At 40.0% G+C, this 12,033-nt stretch overlaps 1 protein-coding gene across 5 annotated transcripts in view; it reads left to right on the top strand.

Moving 5' to 3' along the window:
- RHOT1 (ras homolog family member T1) overlaps positions 1-12,033 on the top strand; it is an 81,969-nt gene that overhangs the window by 32,513 nt on the left and 37,423 nt on the right. For all 5 annotated transcript variants that reach the window (XM_023182840.1, XM_023182843.1, XM_023182841.1 and 2 more), the window contains exons 3-8: positions 1,555-1,636; positions 3,050-3,093; positions 3,685-3,738; positions 3,884-3,936; positions 7,263-7,371; positions 7,684-7,785. In XM_023182840.1, coding sequence (XP_023038608.1) covers positions 1,555-1,636; positions 3,050-3,093; positions 3,685-3,738; positions 3,884-3,936; positions 7,263-7,371; positions 7,684-7,785 — 444 coding nt within the window. The remainder of the gene's footprint in view (positions 1-1,554; positions 1,637-3,049; positions 3,094-3,684; positions 3,739-3,883; positions 3,937-7,262; positions 7,372-7,683; positions 7,786-12,033) is intronic.

Here is a 12,033-nt window from a genome sequence, read left to right on the forward strand (position 1 = left end):
GAAGTGTATTTTCATATATTATTTGTAGAATCAGTAACATTTATAATTACTCTGGGTATAACATCTAAAAGTTTTCTGTGAGAGTTTTAGTTTATAATTGTTTTAGCATAGTCCTCTTGATTGTGGATAAGGGTTTTGTGTTTTTGGTTTTTTAAAATAATATCTGTTCACTTTTTTAGCGATTATAAGTAATCTAGAAGGGTTTTTAATTAATTTTAAAAAATTCAGTCCTTGTGAAAAATGGAATCATTAAACATAAGGCTTGGCTGGATGCGGTGGCTCATGCCTGTAATCCCAGCACTTTGGGGGACTGAGGTGGGCGGATCACTTGAGGTCAGGAGTTCAAGACCAGCCTGGCCAACATGGTGAAACCCCATCTCTAGTAAAATACAAAATTAGCCAGGCATGGTGGTGCATGCCTATAATCCTAGCTACTTGGGAGGCTGAGGCAGGAGAATAACTTGAACCCAGAGGCAGAGGTTGCAGTGAGCTGAGATCGTCCCATTGCACTCCAGCCTGGGCAACAAGAGCAAAACCTGGTCTCAAAAAATAAATACAAAACAAACAAATATAAGGCTTATGTAGCCAGTCAGTTATTTTCTAGAGGAAATGAATGTTGATAACCTGTTGGTTTATTTGCAGATTGTTTTGGATTAAAATACCTCCTCATTTGCAGAGTATCTTCAGCCTTCAACAAAATAGATTGAAAACAACATATTTAAAATATGTAACACAGAAACACCAAATTAATTCAATAATTATTTGAGTCTGTGTCAGATCTGAAGTATCCTGAATGTATTGTGTCTATGTAGTTAGAAATATGCATTAAAAATGTTTTTATCATACAGTTTTAATATATATTTGCATCTGTGGTAAAGCACAAAAATAAACACTTACATATACAACAAATGGGTATTGGTGAGATGGGCTAATACAAGTTGAGCATCCTTTATCTGAAATGCTTGGGACCAGAAGTGTTTCAGATTTCAGATTTGTTCAGATTTTGGAATATGAGCATTATACTTACCAGTTGAGCATTTTCCTAATCTGAAAATCAGAAATACTCCAATGAGCATTTGCCTTGAGTACCATGTTAGTGCTAAAAAGTTTCAAATTTTGGAACATTTCAGATTTCAAATTTTGGGCTTAGAGATACTCAGCCTGTGATCCCAGCACTTTGGGAGGCCAAGGCGGGTGGATCACAAGGTCAGGAGTTCAAGACCAGCCTGGCCAAGATGGTGAAATCCCATCTCTACTAAAAATACAATAATTAGCCAGGTGCAGTGGCAGGTGCCTGTAATCCCAGCTACTCGGGAGGCTGAGGCAGGAGAATCGCTTGAACCCGAGCAGCAGAGGTTGCAGTGAGCTGAGATCGCACCACTGTACTCCAGCCTGGGCCATAGAGTGAGACTCTGTTAAAAAAAAAAAAAAAAAGAAAGAAAAGAAATACTCAACCTGTGTAGATAAATTTATATCATCTGTTACAAGTTTGAGTGATAATATTGAAAGGTTGGTTTTTTTCTTTTTTCTTTCTATATTTGTTTGTAAATGAAGGTTCCTCCCAGGGCAGAAGAAATCACCATTCCAGCTGATGTCACCCCAGAGAGAGTTCCAACACACATTGTAGATTACTCAGGTAATGAATATCCTCTTGTAGGTGAAGGTGTAGGTTAATTTAATAGACCTGAAAAAAGATACTTACTGAGCTTCTACAGATGTTCAGTGAGGTGGTCTTTGTAGCAGTAAATGATCCTTTACGATTCTTATCTCGTTTATGTCTCTCTGTCAGCCTCTACCCCATATCCCACTGGGTGCCTCCATCTGACAGTTCTTCATCCCCAGATTACTAAGTTGGGTTCCATAATACCTGTGGCTGTTGAACACTTGAAATGTGACTGTTCTAAATTAAAATGTGTTGTTAAGTGTAAAATATAACTGGATTTTGAAGACTTAGTATGAAAAAAGGCTGTAAAATATTTCATTAATTTTTCTGTTGAGTACATGTTGAAATTTAAATATTTTTGATATTTTGGGTTAAATGCAAATTTAATTTTACCTTTTTTTACTTACCTTTTTAAAGGTTGCTACTAAAAAATTGAAAACTGTATATGTGACTTGCATTGTCTGTATGTTGGACAGCACTGTACTAGAAGCTGAGGGAGGTGAATGCCTTCTGCTACAATCAATCTCATAACTAGATTTATTTACAGAATTATTCTTCAATATGTATAGCCATATAATTAGATTCACTTCAGTATTAGAATTGAAGCCTTAACCCATTGATTACTTAACATATGGAAAGATATTAAAAATATGGCCTGTTGTTTAGCATAGTATAAAATACCATTGAATTCATGTATGGTATTAGTTTATATGTCCAGAAGTAATAGGCATTTTTAGGGGAAGATATATGTAACCTAAGGTGGTCTAAATCAATATGTCAGTAACTGCTTTGCTCTTTAATTATTTGCTTTCTATCCTAGCTATATCATTCATATCCCCGCATCCGTGGAGTTGCAGGCACACCTACCCAGTGTGCCTAAAGACCAGTTCTAGCTAAAGATACATGCTAGAGAGGGAATTCTCATCACTTCACTATCAAGCTATAGTTTTGCCTCTGGGTCCTGGTTATTATTACTCCCACCTGCTATCTAGATCTTAAGCTTGTATTACCCAGAATCTCACCTGCCGTTTGATCCTGTGTGTATAGACTCTTTGTCCGAGCTTTTGACTCTTAAGCACCCAGTCTGCTAGCTTGGATTTCTGAGGTCCTTTGCCTGACCCTTTTCAACTCTGGATCAGATGCTGGCCTAGATTTATTACACAGTGCTTCTGCTGTTCCATGCCTGAGTTATCCTTTTGTAGACTCGTCTTTCAGTGCCAGCTGCCTTATCATTGTTCAACCTTTACTTCCCCTGGCTTTCCCTTGTGTTTGCTACACCATGTCAATTTGAGGGATGTTAGATGGGTGTTGCATAGAATTTAGCTTGGCCATTAGTTTTTATGAAAGTGTTTGCAATATGAAACATTGACTTTTTGTTGTTTGTAGAAGCAGAACAGAGTGATGAACAACTTCATCAAGAAATATCACAGGTGAGCTTTAAAAAACAGAGGTATGGGTTTTTGTGTAGAAGAACAGTGATGATTTTATGAGCCTGCCTTTTTCATTCTCTTTTTTGTTTTTTGTTTTTGTTTTTTGGGGACCGTGTCTCACTGTTACCCAGGCTGGAGTGCAGTGGTGCAATTTTGCCTTACTGCAACATCCATCTTGCAGGCTCAAGCGATTCTCATGCCTCGGCCTCCTGAGTAGCTGAGATTACAGGCATGCACCACCATGCCCAGCTAATTTTTGTATTTTAGTAGAGATAGGGTTTTGCCATGTTAACCAGGCTGGTCTCAAACTCCTGGCCTCAAGTGATCCACCCTATCACTTTTTCATTCTCTTAATTACCAAGAGTTGTTTTTCAGTTCTTTGTTGTTATGCCTGTTACTGAGTATGTGTTTTTGCTTTAAGTCCTTAGGAACATTTTCTCTTAGAGGCCAGCTAATTCATTTTTTGTTTTTTTATTTTAGCTTTTAAATTTTTTCTTCCTTTCTCCCAAATATATTAACAAGTTGCTAATTAAGTGCTGTCTCCATTTTTATTAGTTTTAGATACCACTAATTTGTTAATTTTTCTTCAAGGCTAATGTCATCTGTATAGTGTATGCCGTTAACAACAAGCATTCTATTGATAAGGTAGGTGTGACCTTTTTTTCACTGTAGTTGGTTTCAGTGGAGCACTTCCAAAGTTGATCCTCAGTTTAGAATTTTAGGGGTCTAAGGTAAGAGTGTTTTGTAAAGATCCTCATCATGGCTAAGTGCTTGTTAATTTTCATTTTAGGTAACAAGTCGATGGATTCCTCTCATAAATGAAAGAACAGACAAAGACAGCAGGTATGTTTTCCTCTCTCAAACTTTTTATATTAAAAAGTTTAAAGTTTGCAGTAAAGGTACAAGAAGTAGTACACTGACCTTCCCTAAATCCTTCACTTAAATTTACTAGTTAAGATTTTGCCATATTTGCCTTATCTATCAGTTTTTCTGTCTGTTCATACACATACCCACATGCCTTTGCTAGGGGGACTCATTTGAGGCAGTAAATATACTTGAGAGCAAAGCAAGAAATAGAACTCTGATATCATAATGACTCACAACTTCAGACAGATTATTTTGGTCATAAATCTTACATTTCCCTTTGTCAAACTGCTGCTTGAAAAGTCTCAGATTAATTAATTAATTAATTAATTTTGAGGCAGAGTCTTGCTCTGTCGCCCAGGCTGGAGTGTAGGGGTGTGATCTTGGCTCCTTGCAGCCTCCACCACCCGGATTCAAGTGATTCTCATGCCTCAGCCTCCTGAGTAACTGGCACTACAGGGACGTACCACCAACGCCTGGCTAATTTTTGTATTTTTTAGTAGAGAGGGTTTCGCACGTTGGTCAGTCTGGTCTCGAACTCATGACCTCAAATGATCTGCTCGCCTTGCCCTCCCTAAGTGCTGGGATTACAGGCATGAGCTACTGTGCCCAGCCTGAATCTTTTTAAATAGGAAAATCAGACTAATACCTATGTATTGTACACATTTGGTCCTTTTCTCAATTTTTTAGATTTATCTTTTAGTTGGACGTTTTTGAAGATCTGGTTCTAAACATATGACTATGGTCATTAACCCTCTGTCTTACATATTTTGGAAGGGAGACTGAGATGACATTATATGTGCTGTGAACAATGCTGTGGCATTGTATGGCTTGTCTTTTATCGTGGTTTTAACTTTGTGATGATTTGACAAGGTGGAAAGGAAAGAATGACCCTTTACAGCTGTGCTGTCCAATGTAGTAACCTCTCATCAGTTGTGGTGATTTAACTTTAAATTAATTAAAATTAATAAAACTAAAATTTGTTCCTCGGATGCACTTAGCCACATTTCAGGTGCACATAGCCACATGTGACTAATGGTTACAGTAATGGAGAAGTAGGGATAAAGAGTATTTCCACCATCATAGAATGTTGTATTGGACAGGGCTGCTTTGGGGGATCCAATACCCATATGCTCCTAATATCTGCTTTTCTTGCTCTTCCTTGAGCCATTTCTAGGAGGGAATCTTTAAGAGAGGGCAGTTTTGCTAAGATCTCTCAAGCACCAGCTTGGACCACTGAATTAAAAAATTTTGGCTTTACCATGACAGCCTCCCAAGTAGCTGGGACTATAAGTGTGTGCCACCACACCTTTCTAATTTTTAAAAAACTTTTGTAGAAACAGGGTCTCACTATGTCATCCAGGATAGTCTTAAGCTCCTGGCAGAACTCAAGCAATCCTTCCGCCTTGGCCTCCCAAAGTGCTGAGATTACAGGCATGAGCCGCTGTACCAGGCATATATATATATATATTTATTTATATTTATAAATATTTATATATTTTTTAATATTTATAAATATATATATATATTTTTAAGCTCCATAAATTACTCTGATGCACACCTTTGGTTAGAAACCACTACATTTTTGGAAACCCTCCTGGTTCTGTTAGGAATTTATATTTGGGCTATATGGTGGTCGGTCTTTTCAAGCATAATGGCACATCAAGGGTTAGGTAAGCTAAATGCTTTCAAGTGCTTCTGTTGCAGTCTAGAGTTCCAGCAGGATGATTTGCTTTCCCTCTAAGCTCTCTTGCAGGATTCACAACAGTTCTCCACTAGGTTGGTCCTCCTTAATATCCCCATTAAGATTTTCCCCCATAGGCTTATCAGATTTAACTTGTCTAAAACAGAATCTTTAATTCCCGGTCTACTCCCTGCCAAAAACAGAAACAAAAAATCATCCTCAATCTTCTCTATCTTTTGAGATCTACCCATTTTTTTCCAGCCAAAACCTAAGTATTTTTCTTGGTTTCTGCTTTTCCCTCAATCTTAATATCTAACCTATCAGCTGTTTCTGTCTTATAAAATATATCTGAAATTTGAATATCTTCCTTTTCATCTTTACTGTCACTGCTGTAATCCAAGTTACTATTATATTTTTAAAAACTTGTTAGTGAAAAAATGTAACATATACTGAGGTACGTACCTGTTACCCAGCTTCAACAATTAACTCATGGCCAGTCTTGTTTCATCTATTACCCCTCCTGCTGAGATCATTTTGAAGCAAATAGAGATATTATTTTCATGTTGTAAATATTTCAGTATATAGCTCTAAAAATCACTGCATTTAAAAATGTTAACCCCCTCCTTAGAACCATTCAATGGCTTCCCATTTTACACTAACAATAAAACCTACACTCCTTACTGCAGCTTGTTAAGTCCTTATGTGTCTGACCTTTGATCCTCTTTCTAACCCCATTGTATACCTTTTTCTCTTTACTCAGTACTCTGTAGCCATTCTGGCATTTTCCTGTTGTTTGGCCCCATCAGGATGTTTGTTCAGTTTGGGGCCTTGGCACATGCTGTTCCTTCCTCCTGGCTTGCTCTTCCCTGACTCTTTACATGGCAGATTTCATCTTATCCTTCGCCCCTTGGCTCAAATGTCACCTTTACATAGGGGGTTTTCCTTAATTATTATACATAACTAGCTCCTTCCCACTACTCTATCGCCCTATTTATTTCCTGCATAGTACTTATTGAATTGGAAATTATTTTATTTGCTTATTGCTCATTTTCTGGTTTTCACTATTGGAATGGTCAGGTTTCTGGATCTGCCCAGGCATGGTAGCTCATGCCTATAATCCCAACACTTTGGGAGGCCAGAAGTTTGAGACTAGCCTAGGCAATGTAGCTAGACCCTTCTCTACAAAAAAATTTTTTTAAATTAGCTGGGTGTGATGGCTTGTACCTATAGTCCTAGCTACTAGGGAGGCTAGGGCAAGTGGATAACTTGAGCATGGGAATTTGAGGTTGCAGTGAGCTGTGTTCCTGCCACTGCACTCTAGCCTGGACAACAGAGCTAGACCCTGTCTCTAGAAAACAAAAAACAAAACAGAATGGATAGAGACCTTCTGTCTTGTGTCCTTAATACTTGGAGCAGTATGTGGCTTATAATAGGTGCTCAGTAGATAACATGTTGAGTAAATACATGTTATCTAGGGGGCTTGACATGACTGTAGAGGAAGGTTCATGTTGTTGAGAAGATTAAATAAAAACTTTTTAGTTAGAATGGGTTATGATGTAAATTAAAATATAAATCTAATGTCTTTTGCCTTCCTTATTACAATGTGCCCTGCTTATTTTAGGCTGCCTTTAATATTGGTTGGGAACAAATCTGATCTGGTGGAATATAGTAGTATGGAGACCATCCTTCCTATTATGAACCAGTATACAGAAATAGAAACCTGTGTGGAGGTATGCCTCATAATTTGATTTGAAATTTTATTTTTGATGAATTCTTACTAAATTGGGGTTTTAAATAGGGGAGACAATGTGGAATGGAATAAATTTCCTGCTCTTTGTAAAGTCCTGTAAACCAAATAAAACAGAGAAGTTGGAGTTGGCCTCTGAGCTCTTTCTAGACATTCATATTGTGATGTCCACAAAGATGCATTTTTCGTTTTTTTTCAAGGAATCTTTCTTTTGCTGTATGGTGATAGTTTGAAAATTGTTTTTAGCTCTCCTAATTGATTTCAGAGTGTAAAATTTTAATTTTATTTTTTTCAGTGTTCAGCGAAAAACCTGAAGAACATATCAGAGCTCTTTTATTATGCACAGAAAGCTGTTCTTCATCCTACAGGGCCCCTGTACTGCCCAGAGGAGAAGGAGGTAACAGGCTGTGTTTATAGGGGCTGGAATGTGTATGTAGTAACTCTAGTATGGTAGTGATTTTTAGTATTTGTGTAGAGATTAAACTGCTAAAATTTAAATTTGTTGCTTATTAAATGGTTACATTTACCAGGTACTCTTCTTCAATGACATTCACATTAAATATTCATAGTATTTTCCACATCAATGGAATCTAACCAAGTACTGCTTCAGGAAGTGCCATTAAAACAAACAGAATAATTGGCAACAATAACAACAAAAAAGTCCAAAGACTTAGCTAATGGTCTTCTTGTTTTGCTACTATAAAATCTACAAATTGAAAAACACACACAAACAAAAATCTGATATAGTTTTTTGACATAGGCGCAACGTGATACAATGTGACTACACCTTTTGTTTTCATTTTTTTTTCTTTTGAGACAGAGTCTTGCTCTGTCACTCAGGCTGGAGTGCAGTGGCACGATCTGGATCTCGATCTGGATCTCGGCTCACTGCAACCTCCACCTCTGGGGTTCAAGTGATTCTTATGCCTCAGCCTGCCAAAGTAGCTGGGATCACAGGCATGCGCCACCATACTCGGCTAATTTTTGTATTTTTAATAGAGACAGGGTTTCACCATGTTGCCCAGGCTGATCTTGAACTCCTGACCTCAAGTGATCTGCCTGCCTGGGCCTCCCAAAGTGCCGGGATTACAGGTGTGAGCCACTGCACCCAGCCCCTTTTGTTTTATAGCTAAGAAACACAGTAACTCCTTATTGAAATTTCCAAAATTTAATATTTTGCCATAGACATTGAAAAACTAAATTTTTTGAGATATATTTCAAGTACCTTAAAATTCATCCTTTTAAAGTTATACAATTCCGTGGTTTTTAGTATATTCACAAAGTTATGCAGTCATCACCATGCTCTAATTTCAGAACATTTCATCACCCCAAAGAGAAACCCTGTACCCATTAGCAGTCACTCCCCATTGTCCCCTTACTCAACCCTTGGCCAGCACCAATCTACCTTCTGTCTCTGTGGATTTGCCTCTCTGGACATTTTATATCAATGGACTCATACAATATGTGGTCTTTTGTTTCTGGCTTCTTTTACTTAGCATAATATTTTCAAGGTATATCCACGTTATAGCATGTGTCAGTATTTCATTTCTTTTTATGGCCCGATAATCATTTTATGGATACACCATGTCTTTGGTGGGTTTTATTTTATTTTTATTTTTCTTATTTTTTGAGACAGAGTCTCATTCTGTCACCCAGGCTGGAGAGTAGTGGTGTGATCACAGCTCACTGCAACCGCAAGCTCCTGGGCTCAAGCGATCCTCCCGCCTTAGCCTCCCGAGTAGCTAGGACTGTAGGCGTTCGCCACTGTGCCCAGCTGATTTTTTATTTTATTTTATTTTTTGTAAAGACAGGGTTTCGCCATGTTGCCCAGGCTAGTCTCAAACTCCTGGGCTCAAACAATCTTCCCGCCTCCACCTTTGCCTCCAAGAGTGCTGGGATTACAGGTGTGAGCCACCACACCTAGCTGGATATATCATATTTAGTTTATCCCCATATCTGTTGATGGAGATTGAGTAGTTTCTACTTTCAGGCTATTATGAATAGACTGTTGTAAACATTCAATACAAGTTTTTGTTTGAATACTCGTTTGCTTTTTTTTTTTTTGAAGACAGGGTCTTGCTCTGTCACCCAGGCTGGAGCTGCAGTGGCATGATTACAGCTTACTATAACCTCAAACTCCTGGCTCAAGCAGTCATCCCACCTAAACCTCTCAAGTAGCTGGAACTATAGGCACACACCACCATGCCTGACTAGTTTTTCTCTGTCTTTTTTTTTTTTTTTTTTTGAGACAGAGTTTTGCTCTTGTCACCCAGGCTGGAGTACAATGGTGCAATCTTGGCTCACCGCAACCTCCGCCTCCTGGGTTCAGGTGATTCTCCTGCCTCAGCCTCCCGAGTAGCTGGAATTACAGGCAGGGGCCACACTACACCCTACTAATTTTGTATTTTTAGTAGTTATAGGGTTTCTCCATGTTGGTCAGGTTGGTCTTGAACACCCACCCTCAGGTGATCCTCCTTCCTCGGCCTCCCAAAGTGCTGGAATTACAGGCATGAGCCACTGCTCCTGGCCTGTTCTTTTTTTTGGGGGTCAGGGACTTACTCTGTCACCCAGGCTAGAATGCAGTAGCGCATTCACAGCTCACTGCCCCCTCAACTTCCTGGCTTCGGCAATCCTCCCACGTCAGCCTCCCAAATAGTTGGGATTACATGTGTGTACCACCACACCCAACTAATTTTTGTATTTTTAGAAGAAGATGGGGTTTCACCATGTCGCCCAGGTTGGTCTTAAACTCCTAGGCTCAAGCAGTCCACCTGCCTTGGCCTCCCAAAGTGTTGGGATTACAGGTGTGAACCACCATGCCTGGCCTTTTTTTGTTTTTAAATTTAGAGACAAGATCTTGCTTTGCGGCCCAGGCTAGAGCACAGTGGTGTGATCATAATTCACTGCAGCCTCAAACTCCAAGGCTCAGGCCATCCTCCCACCTCAGCCTCCTGAGTAGTTGGGACTACAGGCACATGGCACCGTGCCCAGCTAATTTTTAAATTTTCTTGTAAAGTCAAGATCTCACTATGTTGCCCAGGCTAGTCTCAAACTCCTGGCCTCAAACAATTCTCCCATATAGCCTCTCAAAGTGCTGGGATTACAGGCCTGAGCCAACACTCCTGGACTGTTTTAAATTCTTTTGAGTAAATTTAGTAGTTGAATTGCTGAGTCACATGGTAATTGTATATTTAACATATTGAGGAATCAGCAGCTACTTTACACAATGACTGTACCATTTTACATTCCCACCAGCAGTGTATGCAGGTTCCAGTTTCTCCACATCTTTGCCACACTTGTTATTTTACTTTTCTTTTTTGGTTTATTATAGCCATCCTAGTAGATGTGGTTGGGATCTCATTGTTTTGATTTGCATTTCCCTGATGGCTAATGATGTTGTGTGATTTTTCATGTGCTCATTGGCCATCTTCTTTGGAGAAATGTCTATTGCCTATTCAAAGTCCTTTCCCATTTTTGTTTTAAAGGACAGGGTCTAACTGTCATCCAGACTGGAGTACAGTGGCATGATCATGGCTCACTGCAGCCTCAACCTCCTGGACCCAAGCAGTCCTCCCACTCAGCCTCCTGAGTAGCTGGGACTATATATAGGTGCATGCCACCACACACAGCTAATTTTTAATTTTTTTTGTAAAGATGGGATCTTGCTGAGTTGCCCAAGGTGGTCTTGAACCTCTAGCCTCAAACAGTCCTCCTGCCCCAGCTTCCTGAGTAGCTGCCGTTGCCCATTTTTTAGTTGGGTTGTCTTTTTTGTTTTAAGTTAATTTTTCTTTTAAGAAGCAGAGGCCGGGTGCAGTGACTCATGCTTGTAATCCCAGCACTTTGGGAGGCTGAGGCAGGGGGATCACTTGAGGCCAGGAGTTCGAGACCAGCGTGGCCAACGTGGCAAAACGCTGTTTCTACTAAAAATACAAAAATTAGCTGGGTGTAGTGGCGCATACCTGTAATCCCAGCCACTCACGAGAATCACTTGAATCTGGGAGGTGGAGGTTGCAGAGAGCTGAGATTGCACCACTGCACTCTAGCCTGGGCTACGGATTGAGACTTTGTCTCAAAAAAAAAAAAAAAAAAAAAAAACACAAGTCTTTGCTATATTCCCCAGGCTGGTCTTGAACTCCTGGCCTCCTCCTGCCTCAGCCTCCTGAGTAGCTGGGATTACAAGTGTGAGCCACCACACCACCACACCCAGCTTGAGGTGGTTGCTTTGGTTCCGTTTGTCGAGAGAGGTATTGTTTTTTTTTTTTTTTTTTTTTTTTTTTTTTTTTTTTGAGACGGAGTCTTGCTCTGTCGCCAGGGCTGGAGTGCTGTGGCCGGATCTCAGCTCACTGCAAGCTCCGCCTCCCGGGTTTATGCCATTCTCCTGCCTCAGCCTCCGGAGTAGCTGGGACTACAGGCGCCCGCCACCTCGCCCGGCTAGTTTTTTGTATTTTTAGTAGAGACGGGGTTTCACCGCGTTAGCCAGGATGGTCTTGATCTCCTGACCTCGTGATCCGCCCGTCTCGGCCTCCCAAAGTGCTGGGATTACAGGCTTGAGCCACCGCGCCCGGCCCTGAGAGGTATTGTTTTTAAGAATAAAAAATTGGCCGGGTGCGGTGGCTCAAGCCTGTAATCCCAGCACTTTGGGAGG

The sequence above is a fragment of the Piliocolobus tephrosceles genome, chromosome 16, assembly GCF_002776525.5.
Source record: "Piliocolobus tephrosceles isolate RC106 chromosome 16, ASM277652v3, whole genome shotgun sequence".
Classification (NCBI taxonomy): Eukaryota; Metazoa; Chordata; class Mammalia; order Primates; family Cercopithecidae; genus Piliocolobus; species Piliocolobus tephrosceles.